General features: G+C 47.8%; 1 protein-coding gene across 6 annotated transcripts in view; it reads left to right on the top strand.

Annotated features, from left to right (window-relative positions):
* lrch1 (leucine-rich repeats and calponin homology (CH) domain containing 1) overlaps positions 1-22391 on the top strand; it is a 112444-nt gene extending 90053 nt beyond the window's left edge. For 5 of the 6 annotated variants that reach the window (XM_078262701.1, XM_078262704.1, XM_078262700.1 and 2 more), the window contains one exon: positions 12675-22391. In XM_078262701.1, the coding sequence (XP_078118827.1) occupies positions 12675-12841 (167 nt within the window). In that variant the 3' untranslated portion in view covers positions 12842-22391. The remainder of the gene's footprint in view (positions 1-12674) is intronic. The other variant, XR_013502698.1, reaches the window with a different exon arrangement.
* The last annotated feature ends 109 nt before the right edge of the window (positions 22392-22500 follow it).

Genomic DNA, 22500 nt, shown 5'->3' on the forward strand with positions numbered 1-22500 from the left:
CCATCAGCCCTTTCACTCATCATCATCATCATCATCTTCATCATCTTCATCATCTCGGCTGCTCACTGAGAGGAGAGGAAGACTCCTCTCAGAAAGCATCGCTGCTCTCCGTCTGTCTGGTTAATCTCCTGCCTTCTTCTTCTCTTTCTCTTTTTACTTTACGGCTGGATCGCAACACCTCCTCCTCCTCCTCCTCCTCTTCCTTTCTTCTCCTCCTCCTCTTCCTTTCTTCTCCTCCTCCTCCTTCTCTTCCTTTCTTCTCCTCCTCCTTCTCCTCCCCTCCTCCTCTTCCTTTCTTCTCCTCCTCCTTCTCCTCCTCCTCCTCCTCCTCCTCTTCCTTTCTCCTCCTCCTCCTTCTCTTCCTTTCTTCTCCTCCTCCTCCTCCTCCTCCACTTCCTTTCTTCTCCTCCTCCTCCTCTTCCTTTCTTCTCCTCCTCCTTCTCCTCCTTCTCCTTCTCCTCCACCTCTTCCTTTCTTCTCCTCTTTCTCCTCCCCTTTTCCTCCTCCTCCCCCTTTTCCTTCCTCCCCCTTTTCCCTCCTCCTCCTCCCCCTTTTCCCTCCTCCTCCTCCCCCTTTTCCTCCTCCTCCTTCTCCTCCCCCTTTTCCTCCTCCTCCTTCTCCCCCCCCTTTTCCTCCTCCTTTTCCTCCTCCCCTTTTCCTCCTCCCCCTTTTCCTCCTCCCCCTTTTCCTCCTCCTCCTTTCTTCTTCTCCTCCTCCTCCCCCCCTTTTCCTCTTCCCCCTTTTCCTCCTCCTCCTCTTCTTCCTCCTCCTCCTCCTCTTCCTCCTCCTCCCTCCTCTTCTCTCCTCCACTTCCCTTTCTTCTCCTCTCCCTCTTTCTCCTCCTCCTCCTCTCTCCTCCCTCTCTCTCCTCTCTCCTCTCTCTCCCTCCCCTCTTTCTCCTCCTCTCTCCTTTCTCCTCTCTCTCTCTCTCTCTCCTCCTCTCTCTCTCTCTCCCTCCCTCTCCTCCACTCTCTCTCTGTCTCTCCTCTGAGAATCTCTCACCTTCCCGTCTCTCTCTCCCTCTTTTCTCCTCTCTCCTCCTCCTCCTCCTCTCTCTTCCTCCTCCTCCTCCTCCTCTCTCTTCCTCCTCCTTCTCCTCCTCCTCCTCCTCTCTCTTGCTGAAACTTTCCTTTAAACTTCTCTTTCTACTCTTTTACTTCCAACTTTCTTTCTGCCTTCTTTTCCTCCTCCCATCTTTGTTCCGTCTTCATTTCCTCTTTTTTTCCACTCATCATTCCCTGATCTTCATCCCTTGTTCCCGTGCTTCCCCTTTCTCTCTCCCTCCCTTTTTCATCTCCTTCCCTTTCCTCCTCTTGCCTTATCTGGAACTTACCTCCACCTCCCTTCCTTCTTTTCCTCCTCCCATCTTTGTTCCATCTTAATTTCCTCTTTATTCCCCTCATCCTTCCTTCATCCCTTGTTTCCGCCCTTTTCTCTCCCCTCCCTCCCGGGCTCTTTCCCTCTCCTCCTCCTCCTCCTCCTCCTCCTCCTCCCTTCCTGCCTTTATTTCTTCCTCACGGGGGCCGCTAGCCTTTCCTCTGTTCGCCCTACGACATCACCCAGTGCCGCCTGCAGCCCGTCAGCGCCGCAGTTCAGGCGCTGGTTGCCTTGGATACGACCTCTCCGGACAGGAAGCGGGAAGAGGCCATCCCAGCTCCGAACCAGTCAGAGACTCCGTCCTTGGTTTCTGTCACCACTCAAACCCCGCCTCCCGCCTGGCAGATCTGGGACCTTATTGGCTCCAGCCTGCTTCACATCCTCTGCCTCCTCCTGCTCTTCCTCGCCTATAGCTGGAGCGAGCTGACGTAACTGTGGCGACAGCATCCTGTCAGTCACCTGCCAACCACGCCCCCCCCTCCCCCCCCTCTCTCTTTCCTGCCCGGGCTGCTCCTCCTTTTTTCTTTTGCTGCATTTATGTCACATGGGGATAAATCAGGCTCCAAAATCAGCTTTAAATAAATCAGCTTCATCCGGACTGAAGGTCATGAGTGTTAAAGGAATAGTTTGGATGTTTTGAGGTTTGGTTGCATGAGCTACTTCTCCACCGTCGCGGTGTAAGTAAGTAATACAGTTTATTTATATAACTCTTATCACAGACAGACAGTCCCTCCAGAAAAACGTGATTATGCAATCGCATAATTCAATTCATAATCAGCCAAAGTCCGCATATTTATTTCGGGGGGCACACTTTCGGCGCATGAATTGCAGATATCCGCGCAAAATATGCGGGGCTTGCATGACGTCATAATCCCCGCGTTTTTGTTGCAAAAAAGTCCCAAATATCTTAGCGGAAAGATGAAAATGTTGCGTTTACTTCACACAAGAGCAGCCGTTTCCCTGCTGCCATGAGAACGTTATGAAGCGACGTTATGAAGCGACGTTATGAAGCGAGGTTATGAAGCGACGTCATGAAGCGACGTCATGAAGCGACGTGATGAAGTGAGGTTATGAAGCGACGTCATGAAGCGGCGTCATGAAGGGGCGTCATGAAGGGGACGTCATGAAGTGGCGTGATGAAGTTATGAAGTGGCGTGATGAAGTGGCGTGATGAAGTGGCGTGATGAAGCGGCGTGATGAAGCGGCGTGATGAAGCGGCGTGATGAAGCGACGTGATGAAGCGGCGTGATGAAGCGGCGTGATGAAGCGGCGTGATGAAGTGACGTTATGAAGTGACGTGATGAAGCGACGTGATGAAGCGACGTGATGAAGTGACGTTATGAAGCGACGTTATGAAGCGACGTGATGAAGCGACGTGATGAAGCGACGTGATGAAGCGACGTGATGAAGCCACGTGACGAAGCCACGTGACGAAGCCACGTGACGAAGCCACGTTATGAAGTGACGTGATGAAGTGACCGTTAACGTAGGCATAACGGAGGCAGTGACTAGAGTCTCTCAATCCTTTCAATGCAGAGGCAGCAGGAAACAGTTTGATAACAAGATCAACATATCTGCTTTATTGAGGTGATTAAGCGTCAATAATGGGTTTCACAGTTACAGTTGTGTTGAGTTATTGTGAGACGTTGGTGTTTAAAAGGGTTAGGAACTAACTAAACTAACAATAACAAACTAACTGAGCGATGGAGGCAGCGGTGGAGCAGCAACTCCTGCGTTCTGCGACGTAAAACCACTGTTTTTGTCAATGGAGTCTGGTGGTTTTGAAGAGAGATAACGGCTTCAGTTCCCCGTCGTAAAGGGCCGTCTGACAGCACGGTGAAGCGCTGGAAATATTCTCAATATAGCGTCCACGTAAACTGGTATAGGTGTGTTTAGGTGTCTAAAATGTGGGTTACATTCTACTTGAAGGTATCTACATAAGCGTGACATGACACTGCCATGAACTGTCATAAACATTATAAACAAAACATAAACATAATGCTTCTTTTAGTGTCATTCGGTGTTGTCATGACAAGTTATGGTTAGCGTTAGCGTTATGTGTCATGTGTTCATGCCAGTGTCATGCCACTCTTATGTAGAAAACGTGCTTAGCTGTTGCCCCCCCGTCCACAGCAGGACGTTAGCTTAGCTTTTCGTCGGTACTCCTGCCTGCTTCCCCAAACTGTTGTCAGATTGGACAGATAGTCTAGCTATCTGAGGAGCAGTTAACCATAGTCCTCACAAATCCACCGGAGGTTAGAACGCCAACACAGAGACAGAGGATTTCCGGCAGCAACAGAGCAATCCCGGAAGTGGAACGTCGTGGATATAAGACTACTAACCCACTGACTATGGAGAAGTAGCTCATACAACCTCGCTGAACAAACATCCAAGCTGTCTCTTTAAAGGAAGTTCAGTGATGTAACTGCTGTAGCTGCTGAACTAACCAACGATACATGTGCACTAGCTAGCACTTCTCAGCCACAGTAATCCACCAACATAGCACTAACAAGCTAACAATAAGGCCTCCTGCACACTGGCTGCTTGGCGTGTCCGTTTTTATTTCGGCTCCCATGGTAACAGGTTAGAGCGTGCACACTGCCTGCGTGACACGCACGTCTCAGGCGCCGAAAACGCGTGCATGCTAGAAATAGCACCGACGCCTTTTTTTCACGTGACACGCAAGCGTGTTGGAAGCGTTTCCAGACAAAATAGAACAGGAAAAGATGTTCATATGTCATTTGGACACAAATACATTTAATAAATGACATTTTGATGTTTGACAGTCTCGAGGTTTTGACATAAATGTCATTTAAAAAATATTGCACCTGTCAATTACAGAACGAGATATTCTGTATTCAGTAGTATGTAGAGAGACAACGGTAGAGAGACAACGGTAGAGAGTAGTATGTAGAGAGACAACAGTAGAGAGACAACGGTAGAGAGTAGTATGTAGAGAGACAACGGTAGAGAGTAGTATGTAGAGAGACAACGGTAGAGAGACAACGGTAGAGAGACAGCAGTAGAGAGACAACAGTAGAGAGTAGTATGTAGAGAGACAACAGTAGAGAGACAACGGTAGAGAGTAGTATGTAAAGAGACAACGGTAGAGAGTAGTATGTAGAGAGACAACGGTAGAGAGTAGTATGTAGAGAGACAACGGTAGAGAGACAACAGTAGAGAGTAGTATATAGAGAGACAGCGGTAGAGAGACAACAGTAGAGAGTAGTATGAAGAGAGACAACAGTAGAGAGACAACAGTAGAGAGTAGTATATAGAGAGACAACGGTAGAGAGACAACAGTAGAGAGACAACAGTAGAGAGACAACGGTAGAGAGACAACAGTAGAGAGTAGTATATAGAGAGACAACGGTAGAGAGACAACAGTAGAGAGTAGTATATAGAGAGACAACGGTAGAGAGACAACGGTAGAGAGACAACAGTAGAGAGACAACAGTAGAGAGACAACAGTAGAGAGACAACAGTAGAGAGACAACAGTAGAGAGACAACAGTAGAGAGACAACGGTAGAGAGTAGTATGTAGAGAGACAACAGTAGAGAGACAACAGTAGAGAGTAGTAAGAAGAGAGACAACAGTAGAGAGACAACAGTAGAGAGACAGCAGTAGAGAGCAGCATGTAGAGAGACAACAGTAGAGAGTAGTATGTAGAGAGACAACAGTAGAGAGACAACAGTAGAGAGTAGTATGTAGAGAGACAACAGTAGAGAGACAACAGTAGAGAGTAGTATGTAGAGAGACAACAGTGGAGTCCCGAGAGCGTCAAACAGTGACGGCAAGCGTCCCGACCAGGCGCGTGTATCACCTGTCAATACAGAACCAAATATTCTGGAGCCTATTTTTCCGTCAATACTGCCGACGTTGTCTTTGCTGTAATCAGATCAGTATATATTTATGTTTATGTTTATGGGAAACATACATGTGTACAGACGAGGCTAACAGCAGCAGCAGCAGCAGCAGCAGCAGCAGCAGCAGCAGCAGCGTCAGACACGTTTCTGGTGTGTAAAGACATAGAAAACGCCACGCAGCCGCCACGCAACAGAAACGCCACGCTCACGCCACGCAGCCGGTGTGCAGGAGGCCTAAGACATAAGACATGTCAATAGTCCAGCTGAAGCCCTTCTGTTTTACCCGTTCTCTTCACTCCACAACCTCCTGTTAAACTATGAACGTGAGACCGTCCCCTGCACATTTGACGACAGGTGATGACTTGAAGTTGTGTTTTCCTGGTTGTTTCCATGGTTTTTAAATAACTGGACTGCGTGATAGGCACACGATGGTTCGCCATCGCAGAGCTGCACTATCGGTAGGGTTGGGTACCGAAACCCGGTTCGGTTCCTCTTTTCGGTTCCTCTTAATGTGTCGACTGAAATATTTTTCCCTCTGTCGCTCTCTGTCGCTCTCTGTCGCTCTCTGTCGCCCTCTGTCGCTCTCTGTCGCCCTCTGTCGCCCTCTGTCGCTCTCTGTCGCTCTCTGTCGCCCTCTGTCGCTCTCTGTCGCTCTCTGTGTCGCTCTCTCTGTCCCCCTCTGTCCCCCTCTCTGTCGCTCTCTGTCGCCCTCTGTCGCCCTCTGTCGCTCTGTGTCGCTCTCTGTCCCCCTCTCTGTCGCCCTCTGTCCCTCTCTGTCGCCCTCTGTCCCTCTCTGTCCCTCTCTGTCCCCCTCTCTGTCCCCCTCTCTGTCGCCCTCTGTCCCTCTCTGTCCCTCTCTGTCTCTCTCTGTCGCCCTCTGTCGCTCTCTGTCGCCCCCTCTGTCGCCCTCTCTGTCGCTCTCTGTCGCCCTCTGTCGCTCTCTGTCGCTCTCTGTCGCCCCCTCTGTCGCCCTCTGTCGCTCTGTGTCGCCCCCTCTGTCGCCCTCTCTGGCGCCCTCTGTCGCTCTCTGTTGCTCTCTCTGTCGCTCTGTGTCACCCTCTGTCGCCCTTTGTGTCGTTCTCTGTCGCCCTCTCTGTCGCCCTCTGTCGCTCTCTGTCGCCCCCTCTGTCGCCCTCTCTGTCGCTCTGTGTCACCCTCTGTCGCCCTCTCTGTCGCCCTCTCTGTCGCCCTCTCTGTCGCTCTGTGTCACCCTCTTTCGCTCTCTGTCGCCCTCTCTGTCGCCCTCTCTGTCGCCCTCTCTGTCGCTCTGTGTCACCCTCTTTCGCTCTCTGGCGCCCTCTGTCGCTCTCTGGCGCCCTCTGTCGCTCTCTGTCGCCCTCTGTCGCTCTCTGGCGCCCTCTGTCGCTCTCTGTCGCCCTCTGTCGCTCTCTGGCGCCCTCTGTCGCTCTGTGTCGCCCTCTGTCGCTCTGTGTTGCCCTCTGTCGCTCCGAAACAGACGTGAAAATGTCCCCCTTTCTCTGTAGTCTACCGTTAGCTAGCTACCGTAAATGTAGGCTGCTTTTAAAATGCCATATGTTCCCTCTGGGCTCATCATAACGGACGTTGACTGCACGTGATCGCTGGTAAACATGTTACATCTTTGATGTCATTTCTCAGTTTTTTAGGAATCGTAATCGTAAAAATCCAACGGATACCCAACCCTACCCATCGGTCTTATCTAACGTGTGTTCATAAAGCTTTGAGGAGCTAAGGGAAGCCATATTATAATAAGTATTGATTCTTTTGATCAGTTAGATGTAACTTTTAGCTCTTCATTTGAATGTGAGTTGTTATTTAAACCCGTTATTTGAGTATGATGTTTTTGAAACTTGAGAAAAATGTGAAAGTTATTTTATTTATTTATTTGCGTCCTGCTTTTTTGGGATTTATTTACAACTCTTCTGTATCCTGATATGCAATGTGACTGTTTATTGGAAATATTTGAAGGGCTAAATAGACACTGGATGAGTGTATACGGTATATATATATATATATATATATATATATATATATATATATGTATATGTGTGTGTGTGTATATTAATCTGTTTTATCTTAGAGGCTTTGATACGTAGAGGAGTGGAGAAGATTATCTGTTTGTAATGTTGAGAGGAGTTTAAATAACATCGTTAACAATCATAATGCATTTTCCTGGCGGCCATGTGAGCAGCTGATTGGCTGCTGGATTAATTCACAGAACGGAATAAAAAGCAGACGTCTTACTCCAATTCTCCACCCTAGTTGAAGCTTTTCCTGATGTTTTCTTCATAGTTTGAAGCTTTTCTTGATGTTTTTGAAGCTTTTCTTGATGTTTCTGAAGCTTTTCTTGATATTTTGACGCTTTTCCTGATGTTTTTTCTCCATTTTTGGTCACTTTTTTCCAGGTTTATTTGTCACTTTATCCGATGTTTTTGTCGTTTTTTTTTCCCTCTGATTTTCGAAGCTTTTTCTAACATTTTTGTCACTTTTTTCCCCAACGTTCTTTCGTCTTCTGAGCTATAAAATACAATAAAACACCCAAAATGAATGAAGAGTGTACTTACCTGTGAAGAGCGTTGTAGGGGACCATCCACGTTACTTTCTTTGACCATTTGGTTGAATGAAACCCACATTTGTGACGTAGAAACGTTTTGAAAATGGGTGAAATTACACCCGAAGACAACAGGAGGGTTACGATAATAACTGAGATAAACCGGTGTAAGATGAGTAACATAAAATGTTGATTTCTGTTGTTATGAATGATTTATTCTGTGAATTAATTCTGGCAGTAAAGCAGCGGTTGTTTCTCTGTTTAACATTGTTCTGATGGGAATGAATGTCATGTATGAGGAGGATTATTTTTATTTTTAGGACTTGTGTATGAAATCTGTCTGTTGAAGACCGAGGGAATAAATCTACAGTTTTAGGGATGTTGTCTGCTCGACGGAGTCGTTGTTTAACTTCACTTCACCCTGTTTATGTGAGGATTGAACCACTGGTTCTCAAGCTTATGTCAACAATGTTCCCTTTTGAACAGTGTTTTTAAGCCGAGTACCTCCTGAGCAGTCGCTACACAGAGGAACAGTACAGCGATGTCAGCCATACATTTACTAAATAACAGCCTCGTCACTGAAGAACATTTAAATGTTGATGAAGAAAGGAGACGAGGGAAGGAGGGAGGGAGGAAGGATGGAAGGAAGGAAGGAAGGAAGGAAGGAAGGAAAGAAGGGAGGAAGGAAGTAAGAAAGGAAAGAAGGAAGGGAAGGACGGAGGAAGGGAGGAGGGAAGGAAAGAAGGGAGGGAGGGACGGAGGAAGGAAGGAAGGAAAGGAGGGAGGGAGGAGGGAAGGAAGGGAGGAAGGATGGATGGGAGGGAGGAAGGAAGGAAGGGAGGAAGGATGGAAGGAAGGGAGGAAGGAAGGAAGGGAGGAAGGATGGAAGGGAGGAAGGAAGGGAGGGAGGGAGGAAAGAAGGAAGGAAGGAAAGAAGGGAGGAAGGAAGTAAGGAAGGAAAGAAGGGAGGGACGGAGGAAGGAAGGAAAGGAGGGAGGGAGGAGGGAAGGAAGGGAGGAAGGATGGATGGGAGGGAGGAAGGAAGGAAGGGAGGAAGGATGGAAGGAAGGGAGGAAGGAAGGGAGGAAGGGAGGGAGGAAAGAAGGAAGGAAGGAAAGAGGGGAGGGAGGAAAGAAGGAAAGAAGGGAGGGAGGGACGGAGGAAGGAAGGAGGGAAGGAAAGAAGGGAGGGAGGGACGGAGGAAGGAAGGAAGGAAAGAAGGGAGGAAAGAAGGGATGGAGGGAGGGACGAAGGAAGGAAGGGAGGAAGGGAGGGAGGAGGGAAGGAAGGGAGGAAGGATGGATGGGAGGGAGGAAGGAAGGAAGGGAGGAAGGATGGAAGGAAGGGAGGAAGGAAGGAAGGGAGGAAGGATGGAAGGAAAGAAGGAAGGGAGGAGGGACGAAGGAAGGGAAGGGAGGGAGGGAGGGAGGGGAAAGAAGGGAGGAAGGAAGAAGGAAGGAGAGGAGGGAGGGAGGAAGGAGGAAGGAAGAAGGAAGGGAGGGAGGGATGGAGGAAGGGAGGAGGGAAGGAAAGAAGGGAGGGAGGGAGGAAAGAAGGGAGGAAAGAAGGGATGGAGGGAGGGACGGAGGAAGGAAGGAAGGGAAGAAGGGAGGGAGGCAACACTTGGTCGCCTAAAGTGACAGAAACTTCAAAAAAGCGACAAACATCCCATTTTTGGTAGAAAACGATATAAAAAGAGGTAGAACAGCCTTGTTACTGAAAAACATGAATGTTGATGAAGAACGGCGGAAAAAAACTTTTAAAAGATGACAAAACTTTGGAAAAAGACGGTAGAAAGGAGGAAGGGAGGGAAGGAAGGAGGGAAGGAAGGAGGGGAAGAGGAAGGAGGGAGGGGGAGGGAGGGAGAGAGGAAGGAAGGGAGGAGGAGGAGGAGGGAGGAAGGGAGGAAGGAGGAGAAGGAAGGAAGGGAGGGAAGGGAGGGAGGGAGGGAGGGGAAGGAAGGAGGAGGGAAGGAAGGAGGGAGGGAGGGAGGGAGGGGAAGGAAGGGGAGGGAGGGAGGGAGGAGGAAGGGAGGAGGGAGGAAGGGAGGAGGGGAGGAAGGAATGGAGGAGGGGAGGGAGGAAGGAGGGAGGAAGGGAGGGAGGAAGGAGGGAAGGAAGGAAGGGAGGAGGGGAGGAAGGGAGGGAGGGAGGAGGGAGGGAAGGAAGGAAGGAGGGAGGGAGGAAGGAGGGAGGAAGGAAGGGAGGAGGGGAGGAAGGGAGGGAGGGAGGAGGGAAGGAAGGAAGGAAGGGAGGAGGGAAGGAAGGGAGGGAGGAGGAAGGGAAGGAGGAGGAAGGAAGGGAGGAGAGAGGAAGGAAGGGAGGAGGAAGGAAGGAGGAGAAGGAAGGAAGGAGGAAGAGAAGGAAGGAAGGGAGGAGGGAAGGAAGGGAGGAAGGGAGGAGGGGAGGAAGGAAGGAAGGAGGGGAGGGAAGGAAAGGGAGGAAGAGAAAGGAAGGGAGGGAGGAAGAAAGGAAGGGAGGAGGGGGAGGAAGGGAGGAAGAAAGGAAGGGAGGAAGAAAGGAAGGGAGGAGGGGAAGGAGAGGGAGGAAGAGAAAGGAAGGGAGGAAGGAAGGAGGAAAGAAGGAAGGAAGGAAGGAGGGGAGGGAGGAAGGAAGGGAGGAGGGAAGGAGGCAACAATAGTAAAAAATAATTGAAAAGCAACATTTTGGGAAGAAGTCTATTCAAAGCTTTAGTGCGTAACTTAGAGATTAATGAACGTCTGTTACATTAACCTGTTGCTACGAAGCTGATTCAGACTCTCAGACACACAGAGATAACGACCTCTTCTGAAGACGCCGTCATGTATTAATATAAGGAATTAAAATCTCTCTCTCCTGTCCTCCGTCTCTCTCTCCTGTCCTCCATCTCTCTCTCCTGTCCTCCATCTCTCCTGTCCTCCGTCTCTCTCTCCTGTCCTCCGTCTCTCTCTTCTCTCTCCTTTCCTCCGTCTCTCTCTCCTTTCCTCCGTCTCTCTCTCCTGTCCTCCGTCTCTCTCTCCTTTCCTCCGTCTCTCTCTCCTGTCCTCCATCTCTCTCTCCTTTCCTCCATCTTTCTCTCCTGTCCTCCAACTCTCTCTCCTGTCTTCCATCTCTCTCTCCTGTCCTCCATCTCTCTCTCCTGTCCTCCGCTCTCTCTCCTGTCCTCCGTCTCTCTCTCCTGTCCTCCATCTCTCTCTCCTGTCCTCCATCTCTCTCTTCTCTCTCCTGTCCTCCGTCTCTCTCTCCTGTCCTCCATCTCTCTCTCCTGTCCTCCGTCTCTCTCTCCTGTCCTCCGTCTCTCTCTCCTTTCCTCCGTCTCTCTCTCCTGTCCTCCGTCTCTCTCTCCTGTCCTCCGTCTCTCTCTCCTGTCCTCCGTCTCTCTCTTCTCTCTCCTTTCCTCCATCTCTCTCTCCTGTCCTCCGTCTCTCTCTCCTTTCCTCCGTCTCTCTCTTCTCTCTCCTTTCCTCCGTCTCTCTCTCCTGTCCTCCGTCTCTCTCTCCTGTCCTCCGTCTCTCTCTCCTTTCCTCCGTCTCTCTCTCCTGTCCTCCATCTCTCTCTCCTTTCCTCCGTCTCTCTCTTCTCTCTCCTTTCCTCCGTCTCTCTCTCCTTTCCTCCGTCTCTCTCTCCTTTCCTCCGTCTCTCTCTCCTTTCCTCCATCTCTCTCTCCTGTCCTCCGTCTCTCTCTCCTCTGTCCTCCAGTCCTCTCGTCCTCCCTCTCTCTCCTATCGTCTCTCTCCTGTCCTCCGTCTCTCTCCTGTCTCCATCTCTCTCTCCTGTCCTCCATCTCTCTCTCCTGTCCTCAGTCTCTCTCATGATCTCTCTCCTGTCCTCCAGTCTCTCTCTCCTTTCCTCCGTCTCTCTCTCCTGTCCTCCGTCTCTCTCTCATCCTGTCCTGCCCTAGTCTCTCTCTGCCCTATCTCCTCTCATCTCATTTCTCTCTCCTGTCCTCCATCTCTCTCTTCTCTCTCCGTCAAATCGTCTCTCTCTGTCCTCCATCTCTCTCTCTGTCCTCCATCTCTCTCTCCTGTCCTCTATCTCTCTCTCCATCCTCCCTCTCTCTCCTGTCCTCCGTCTCTCTCTCTCCTGTCCTCCGTCTCTCTCTCTCCTTTCCTCCGTCTCTCTCTCCTTTCCTCCATCTCTCTCTCCTGTCCTCCATCTCTCTCCTGTCCTCCGTCTCTCTCTTCTCTCTCCTTTCCTCCGTCTCTCTCTCCTGTCCTCCGTCTCTCTCTCCTGTCTTCCATCTCTCTCTCCTGTCCTCCGTCTCTCTCTCCTGTCCTCCGTCTCTCCTGTCTTCCATCTCTCTCTCCTGTCCTCCGTCTCTCTCTCCTTTCCTCTGTCTCTCTCTCCTGTCCTCCGTCTCTCTCTCCTGTCCTCCGTCTCTCTCTCTCCTGTCTTCCATCTCTCTCTCCTTTCCTCCATCTCTCTCTCCTGTCCTCCATCTCTCTCTCCTTTCCTCCGTCTCTCTCTCCTTTCCTCCGTCTCTCTCTCTCCTTTCCTCCGTCTCTCTCTCTCCTTTCCTCCATCTCTCTCTCCTTTCCTCCATCTCTCTCTCCTGTCCTCCGTCTCTCTCTCCGTCCATCTCATCTCTCTCTCCTGTCCTCCGTCTCTCTCTCCTGTCCTCCCTCTCTCTCTCCTTTCCTCCGTCTCTCTCTCTCCTGTCCTCCGTCTCTCTCTCTTCTGTCCTCCGTCTCTCCTGTCTTCCATCTCTCTCTCCTGTCCTCCATCTCTCTCTCCTGTCCTCCATCTCTCTCTCCTGTCCTCCGTCTCTCTCTCTTGCTCTCCTGTCCTCCGTCTCTCTCTCCTGGCCTTCGTCTCTCTCTCTTGCTCTCCTGTCCTCCGTCTTTCTCTCCTGTCCTTCGTCTCTCTCTCTCTCCTGTCCTTTGTCTCTCTCTCTTCTGTCCTTCGTCCCTCTGCTGTCACAGGACAAGCTGTGTCTCCCGCACCACATCCTGGAGGAGAAAGGCCTGGTGAAGCTGGGCGTCACGGTGCAGGCTCTGGTGGACCAGGCGTCCTCCAAACTCTCCGTCCTGACGTGAACGGCCAGCGGAGACGGGCAGAGACGGGCGGAGACGGGCGGAGCTTCCTCTGACTGACACGTACAACCAAACACACTCCTGGATCCAAAAACGCTGCCACATATTCTGCATCTTTCTCATTAACACAGTGGGTTCCTGCGTTAGTACCAGTCCTGTGCGAATAGGACTTTATGCTACATTTACATTGCTATGTTTTGGTTTAAAAACGCACATGCTTTGCGTCGTTTATACACCTCGCATTCACTGCGCTGGCGTTTCAGAGCCCCTTAGTCTGTCGACATATTTAGAGCTAGAAATAAGAGACTAAGAGCCCCCAAACCGGAGACATTAGGAAACACTTCTGACCCGTTTTGGTTCTGAATCTGCGGGCTTGTGTTTTAGTCTCAACGGCTCCAAACGGAGACCTTTGGCAGCTCCTGATTGGATCTTATCGGTCACGACGACACTTAAAGCCACTAACATTACCATGCAGTGGGCGGAGCCTCCACGCTGCCTCCTGTTTACGTCCAGTATACCGGAATGATGATGAGATATTTTGGTTTTGGGCGCGTTAGTTTAAACAGAGATTAGCTGATAGTTGAGATTAGTAAAAACACTTTTGCACGGAGATCACTTTTGGCTCAAAAGTTAACGCTTACAAACCAACACGTGGCGTTGTAAATGTAGCCTTAAGGATGCTAAATGGTGCTGAGGGAACTCAGAATGAGACGTAGTTCCTGATTCTGGGTGCGGTCAGTTTGAACACGCAGACAGACGGCCCGGTCGAGCAGAGAACGTTTCGCTGCGTCCGACTGCTTCCCGGTGATTTCTCACCTTAAATTATGCATTTGATCAGTGTCAGCGGGGGAGGGGCTGGGATATGAACACTGATTTCGTTAGGTAAACACAAGAGACACGCTGGGCCCTATGTTAACGCTCTGAGAGCACGGCGTGAAGCGCCTGGCGCAGGTGTGTTTAGGGCGTGTCCAAATCCACTTTTGCTAGTTTGACGGCAGTAAAAAAGGGTCCATGCGCCGGGCGCATGGTTCTAAAGGGTTGACCTTAGTGTCTTCATTAATCAGAGGTGTGTTTTGGGCGTAACATGCAATCAACCAATCAGAGATCATCTCCCATTCCCTTTAAAAGCCAGGCGTGTTTGGACCTTGGAGCATTGCTGTTATGATGGAGGATTTGCACCGTAATATTTTTATTTGTGATCTTCTGCATGTGTGTGTGCTGCTGTGTGTGTGTGTGTGTGTGTGTGTGTGCTGCTGTGCGTCCCTGTGTGTGTAACAAGCATAGTGTGCACGCGCTGTGCACGAGCCTAGGAGCATTTTACTAATTCTCTGTTAAAATAACAATGAAATGCTGCGTTATTGACTTTAGACCAGGTTTTTGTTGGTCAATGGTGCCATCACTTCCCACTGCCTCAAGATAGCAATACTCCCAGAATGCACCTGAACACACCTCTCTGTAAGACCAGCACACCTAGAATGCACCTGAACACACCTCCCTGTAAGACCAGCACGCCCAGAATGCACCTGAACACACCTCCCTGTAAGACCAGGGCGCCCAGAATGCACCTGAACACACCTCCCTGTAAGACCAGCACGCCCAGAATGCACCTGAACACACCTCCCTGTAAGACCAGGGCGCCCAGAATGCACCTGAACGCACCTCCCTGTAAGACCAGCACGCACCTGAATGCACCTGAACACACCTCCCTGTAAGACCAGCACGCCCAGAATGCACCTGAACACACCTCCCTGTAAGACCAGCACGCACCTGAATGCACCTGAACACACCTCCCTGTAAGACCAGGGCGCAGGTGCATTTGTTATAACGGGAAACTGACACTTGCGTCGGGCTTTGCGCTGCGCCGGGTGTAAGATAGGACCCAAACTGTTGACTGAAGGGCATCAATACAAATAAATAAAACATTAATTTCTTTTTCTTTCTTTAGAAATTCTTACACTGGTTGGTACCAAAACATATGACAGAGTATTGGGGCCACTTTGAGCTGGGGAAATGCTTTTCAGAGTAAAAGTTACAATATTTATGGGGTGGAATTCTATTATTATGAGAATAAAGTGGTATAAAGATAGATAAAGTCAGAAAATGATTTGTAATATTGTGAGAATTTGCATTATTAGAAAATACTCATTTTGAGAATAAAGTAGTAGTATTACAAGATGTTAGCCTGACCAGCCAGCCCCACATCCAGATGTTGGGTCTGGGAACTCCCCATTGGCTGGGCTCAATCCGAGGGGCGGGATCAATGGTTGTCTTTCAGATTCCCTCTGCACGTGATAGGACAGCTCTCCAACCAATCAGAGCAACGCTAGCTGATAGATTACACTTTAAACTGCGAACACGTCTTCCTTTTTTAAGAATGACTTCAGGGCCGTTCTTTGTTCTTTTCTCAAAGAAAAGCTGAACTCCAAGTCTTCAGAAGACGCTGTTCACCAGCAGCAGCAGCAGCCATAAGCCCCGCCCACCCACTCTATACACGATGTGATTGGCCTGACCAGAGTTTGGTTTTTCCAGATTACATCTGCTGCCACTAGGGGGCGTCTAGCTTTCTAGACTACCAAGATGTGGCTTTATTGTTCAAAAACAAGACTTTCCTCTTGAACAAAGTATTGTTGTTCATAACATTTCAGCGTAAAATGATTTCTCCTCACAAAAATAAATACTTTTCTTTAAAGAAATTACTATTTTACCCTAAAATACAAAAGTGCTAATATCACGATTAAGATAAATCAAATATATACAAATATAATGTATATATAATTATGACTTTCATCTTACAGAAGTATGAATTGTGTCATAAAATGTCAGTTTTTTTGTGATTGTTGCGGGCAAAAATCCTTGATTATGCGGCACGTTTTCTTAAAAAATGCGACGGAATATGCGGGATATTTATGCAATTGTATGCGATGAAGTTTCGGGATTTGAAAAAAATGCATAAATATGCAGATTTTGGCTGATTATACATTGAATTATGCGATCGCATAATCACGTTTTTCTGGAGGGACTGAAAATATGACTTTATTCTCACAATATTACATATTTTCTACTTAAAAAATGACTTTATTCTAAAATATATAAGTACTAATGTTATGATTAAAGGTCCCGTCATTGTGAAAAGTAAGATGTCCATGTCTTTTGTATTATAACGCAGGTTGAGGTGTTATATAAGTACTGTGAAAGTATCAAAACACTAAATCCAAAAAGAAATGCACGAAGCCCGTTTTCAGGAACTGTTCCTTTAAAACGAGCCGTCAGGACTTCTGTACGGTTGTGATGTCATGTCGATGGGGGCGGGTCTTAAAGAGACAGGCGCAATTAATTATTACATGACATTACATTTTTACAATAAAGCAAGTATGTTTTAGTAGAAACCCCAAATACATGAAGTATGAACCTGAAAATGAGAACGATATGGGACCTTTAAGAAGGAACATTTGTAATATTTTGAGATTTATGTAGTTGTATACTGGTATACTACAAGATGTGGCTTTATTCGTGTGAAAGTATGACTTTCCTCTTAAAAAAAGTCAGATCTTTGTCATATTTCGACATAATATGACTAGTACTAATATTACAAGATACAGTCTTAATTGTACAGGAATATTTGTAATATTTTGAGATTTAGTTGTACTTTTATGAGACAAAGTCTGAAATATTTTCAAAATAAAATAATTTTATTTTGAAAATATTCATTTTCAAAATAAAGTAGTGGCTTTATCATTGTAACAAATAACTATTTATATAGCAAACAGTTTACAAAGTGTTTTGAGAGACTTTCCTCTTGAAAAAGTATGACTTTTATCATAAAACGTAAATGTTATATGACTTTATTCTCACAATATTACATACTTTTATTTTGAAAAATTACATCATTCTTACATGTATTTGAGGGGTATAAAATAATGTTTAGAATTATAAAGTCATAATTTAACAAGAGATTTATTTATTTAAAAAAAATATATGACTTTCCTCATGAAAAGTAGTTGTTTTGTTGACTTTATTTGTTGGAATTACGACGTTATTCTCATAATATTACATAATCGTAAAAAGGAAATGACATTTTAATCTGAAAATCTCCGGTTCCTTTGCCTGTGGCCCTAAAACTCTGTTGTACAAATATAGTTGCAGGGATATTTTTTTCTTTTGTATTTAAATGTAGATGAGATGTAGAGTGGGCGGAGATGTGGATGTGAACTCCGCCTGTTGATATGATGCAGTCTGATTTTACAAAGTGTGGCTTATCTACGTGTTCCAGATCTTTTCCTGCTGAGGTTTCAGGTGAAGTGAGTAAAACCAAAACGTTCTTGTCTTAAAGGGTAACTACCGTTCAATTCAACCTGGACCGTATGGCGTTTTTCCATTACATGGTACCTACTCTACTCGCCTCGACTCTACTCGCCTCTACTCGCCTCGACACACTGTGCGTCTGTTTTCCATTGCAGATTTTAGTACCGCCTCAGCGTGGCTGGTCGTATGCATGAGGTCGTATGCATGAGGTCGTATGCATGAGGTCGTATGCATGAGGTCGTATGCATGAGGTCGTATGCATGATGTCGTATGCATGAGGTCGTATGCATGAGGTCGTATGCATGATGTCGTATGTATGAGGTCGTATGCATGAGGTCGTGTGCATGAGGTTGTGTGCATGAGGTCGTATGCTTGAGGTCGTATGCATGAGGTCGTATGCATGAGGTCGTATGCATGAGGTCGTATGCATGAGGTCATATGCTTGAGGTCGTATGCATGAGATCGTATGCATGAGGTCGTATGCATGATGTCGTATGCATGAGGTCGTATGCTTGAGGTCGTATGCATGATGTCGTATGCATGATGTCGTATGTATGAGGTCGTGTGCATGAGGTCGTATGCATGAGGTCGTATGCATGATGTCGTATGCATGATGTCGTATGCATGAGGTCGTATGCATGAGGTCGTATGCATGAGGTCGTATGCATGAGGTCGTATGCATGAGGTCGTATGCATGATGTCGTATGCATGAGGTCGTATGCATGAGGTCGTATGCTTGAGGTCGTATGCATGAGGTCGTATGCATGAGGTCGTATGCATGATGTCGTATGCATGAGGTCGTATGCTTGAGGTCGTATGCATGAGATCGTATGCATGAGGTCGTATGCATGATGTCGTATGCATGAGGTCGTATGCATGAGGTCGTATGTATGAGGTCGTGTGCATGAGGTCGTATGCATGATGTCGTATGCATGATGTCGTATGCATGAGGTCGTATGCTTGTGGTCGTATGCATGAGATCGTATGCATGAGGTCGTATGCTTGAGGTCGTATGCATGAGGTCGTATGCTTGAGGTCGTATGCATGAGGTCGTATGCATGATGTCGTATGTATGAGGTCGTGTGCATGAGGTCGTATGCATGAGGTCGTATGCATGACACAGATGCTGGCTCGACGCACGCACCAGGGCACAAGTATAAACGTCAGGCCACTTTTACACAGGCTACGGAGAAAGCTCTGCGTGGAGCCTCCACAGAACTGGAAAACAAGCTCAAGTGGCCTGATGTTTATACTTGTGCGCTGGTGCGTGCGTTAGGTCACGGCAGATTCCTGCGGCGCCACTTGTTTTACAGTTCTGCGGAGGCTCCACGCAGAGCTTTCGCCGTAGCCTACATACACACACACAGAACGTGGAAGGTGTGTTGTTGTTGCCAGAAGACAAATTTAGTTTCAAATGAAGCTGGAGGCAGCAAAAAATAAACACAGCTGGCTAAACTATTTACAAATGGCGGGTTTGTTCAGGACACCCCCCTCTGTCGCTTTCACGTCACCTTTTCGGCTCGCCTCAGCTCGCTGGGAACCTCGGCTGAGGTGGTACTAAAAAAAGTACCTGTTAGCAGGTACCAGGGACTTTTTTTCGTAATGGAAAACCAAAAAAGGCGAGTAGAGGCGAGGCGAGCAGGTACCACGTGATGGAAAAGCGCCATTACTGTCCTATGTCCTAACAGTCTTTGAAGTTGGTCCAGTATTGAGCGTGAACACTGTAACTGGCAGCCACAGACCGGGCTGCAATGTAACCCTATTGGGCAAATGTGCATCGTCAATTGAGTCCACTACAAGTTCTGTTGTTGCCGCTGACAGACTCAGATTATTATTCTAAGTGTCTGACAACATTATGAAAGGATCCCTACAGAGATAGACCTCTAAAACCTCTTTCAGACCTTTCTGTTTAACCAGAAACAGCTCTGAAGTCACTAGCGCTAAACCCACCAGACTCCATTTAAAAAAACAGCCACTTTTAGCGTGTATAGAGCCATCATATCCTCACATGTAAATCAGTAAACTATGTGTTTATTTCAACCAAAACTAGAGTTGTGATGGTTGGTTAAAGTGGGAAGATGTCCCAAAACGGATTTTCATAGTATGGGTGCACGATTCCGAAAATGTCACCAATTGATTTTCGATTTTAAAAAAACGATTCCCAGTATGTAAATGTAGTTATTTTTTTATTTATATAACACCCTTATCTCATAGTTCTGACGTTCGGTCGATTCTGAATGAAGTGTGTCTTACGATGCTAAAAACACTGTTTATTTACATGGAGTCTGGTGGGTTTAGGGAACGCCATTTCGTGGATGTTTTTATGTTTAATAAAGGATCTTACCCTTTAACAGAAAGGTCGACCTCCTTAGAAATCCTTTCCATAATGTTGTCAGACTCTGAGTCTGTCAGCGGCAACAACAGCACTTTGTGAAGGTAAATACCAGCTGGACAATCACCCTATTAACTTATATTGTAGCTTGTTTCTCCGCTGCCGACTGCAGAGATCTCTCTTAATACTGGACCAACGTCAAAGGTTGTTGTTCCCATCAGTCACTCAGACACAAAGACATAGGAACATATAGGGTCCAGGTTGAAAAACAAACAATGAAATGACCCTTTAACATAGAGGGAGGCAACTTCTAACCAACATTTGTATTTAAACGTAAATATATTTATAATATAAAGAGAAGCTGTTTGGGTTGGTTGTACACATTCAAAAAGAAATATGCCAAAACATATTTTTCTCTAATATATTTTAGGTATAATTGTTTTCTTAAAATAAAGTCTGACTGACTTTTCGGTGGATGTCTCTGAACCAGATCTGAGTCTGTGAGAAATCCCTTTTTCCTTTTGGGTTGTTTTTTTTTTTTAGCGAAACTTCAGTAGTTTGTTTCTTTTATGAGATGCAGTTTGCTATAATGTGCCAAAACGCTCCTCACGTCTGCAGCCACAAGCTCGACCCCCAGACCGCCTTGATTCATGCGTAAAATATTGATGATGTCAGAGTGTTGGTTGATTACCCCAGGAGCCCCTTGCACCGCCTCAAACTGTCTGGATTGGTTTACAACGCGTTGAGTCTCAAAGAAATGTGATCCAATCAGAAAAAAGGTTTATTGGCACAACAATGCAGTGACAGTGGATAGACTGGAAAGGAGGAGAGAGAGAGAGATGGGGGATGACACGCAGCAAAGGGCAGCAGGTCGGATTCGAACCCTCCGCCGCTGCAGGACTCAGTCTACATGCGGCGAACGCTCTTACTGGGTGAGCTAGAGGCCGCCAAACGCACCGCCACTTAATGAAACACACGTAAATAGACAAAACCCAACCAAATGAAGAAAACAGCTTTATCCATTTGACAACACATGCGCAGCATTTAGCAAACGTGCTGCAAGTCTCTGCTGAGTTGTGTTGGTGGCCGTGATGTTGTGGCCCTCCTCCCCACGGGGTTCGGGAGCAGTTTGGTTTTCCAGCTCGCTCCGTTAGTGGTGAAGGAGTTGGCTAAGGCTAACGCTAGCGATGCTAAGCCGACGTCACGACCAAACGTCAGCGATTGGTTATGGCAGATCCAGAGTGGCTCTGGGCAGATCCAATAGTTTTAAACTTCAAACAGAGTACCTTCCTTCAAGGAAGTTAACACTTGTCAATGGAGAGAGGCCAGACTCTCTGGACCAATGAAATGTACCAGAGTCTAGTAGGACCAGGCTAATGGACCAGAGTCTGGTAGGACCAGGCTAGTGGACCAGAGTCTGGTAGGACCAGGCTAATGTACCAGAGTCTGGTAGGACCAGGCTAGTGGACCAGAGTCTGGTAGGACCAGGCTAGTGGACCAGAGTCTGGTAGGACCAGGCTAATGTACCAGAGTCTGGTAGGACCAGGCTAGTGGACCAGAGTCTGGTAGGACCAGGCTAGTGTACCAGAGTCTGGTAGGACCGGGCTAATGGACCAGAGGCTAGAGTACCAGAGTCTGGTAGGACCAGGCTAACGTACCAGAGTCTGGTAGGACCAGGCTAATGGACCAGAGGCTAGAGTACCAGAGTCTGGTAGGACCAGGCTAATGGACCAGAGGCTAGAGTACCAGAGTCTGGTAGGACCAGGCTAGTGGACCAGAGTCTGGTAGGACCAGGCTAATGGACCAGAGTCTGGTAGGACCAGGCTAACGTACCAGAGTCTGGTAGGACCAGGCTAGTGGACCAGACTCTGGTACCTAACTACCTAACTAGGGGGCAGCACATGCTGCGTTATCAATGTTAAGAACAGGTGAGTTCAAATCAAAACCTAAATCTTGGCAGGTCTGGGATCAGCTTGTGTTTCTCCTAAATGTTTAGTGTTTGACACTCTTGGCCCGTATGAATGACGGAGGTTTTGTTTTCTGAACATGTGATGCAGCTCGCTATCCAAAGCTTGAGCTACTTAAAGGTTCCAGCCGTGAGAAAAGTTAATAAAAACAAGAATACATGTTTCCACTGGATCGATTTGACAGTTGCCAAAACAAACATTCACTCTCTTGTGCTAAAGGAGTTTTATTTAAATGTACTATATACCAGACAGATCTCATGAAGTGGCGTATGTATTACACGCCAATTCTCATGCCATTATTGGCGTGTTATCAAGACGTATACTGGCTTTTTGTGTCTATCAACGCCGTTTGGCCTCCATTGACTTACATTACCTTGCGATTGCGTGTGAATTGACGCCGTAGCGAGTAGCATGAAAGGGCGAAAATCTGCGTAGGGAGGTTGGTCGGGGGGGGAGGACGGGTCAAACAAAGCACTTTCACCCAGGAGACCGGGGGTCGGGTCCCGTGTGTGCACGTTTTCCTAAACCCGACCGTAGCTTTCTTCTCGTGATAACACGCCAAGTGGCGTGTATGTTTACATCCGCTGCGTAGACTAAAGCCTGAGACACACCAACCTGATAATCGGCCGTCGGACAGTCCGGCGAGGTCGTGACTCGAGTCTGTTCGGAGTGCTCCGTGCCGTCGTCCATTGGAGGGGCCGTCGGCCTTCATTTTGGCCGATTTGACATGTATAATCGGCGGGGCGGGCACTGCAGGCAGTCGGACTCAAATGAGCCATCTGATTGGTGGAGAGCTGACCAGGAAACGGCGAGCGGGACGAGCGTGACTAGAGTCTCTCAACATCTGACGAACATCTGTTAAACTGACCTTTGTTGATGTGAAATGAAGACAGACTCAGCAGCTGCACGGCCTGTTTCTCTCTTAGAGACGCCATGACTGGAGAAACCAGACCCACGTGACGCGTTCGTCCAATCAGCTGCCGGTTTTCATTCTTTGGGCGACAACACAGATTAGCGCCGCCTGCTGTTATGTCTCGTATTACGTCTCGTCTCTTCGGTGTTCTGAGGGACTTTTAGACCGACTCGGGGAGACTGATCAGCCACGCTGGCTTTA

The sequence above is a fragment of the Sander vitreus genome, chromosome 11, assembly GCF_031162955.1.
Source record: "Sander vitreus isolate 19-12246 chromosome 11, sanVit1, whole genome shotgun sequence".
Taxonomy (NCBI): domain Eukaryota; kingdom Metazoa; phylum Chordata; class Actinopteri; order Perciformes; family Percidae; genus Sander; species Sander vitreus.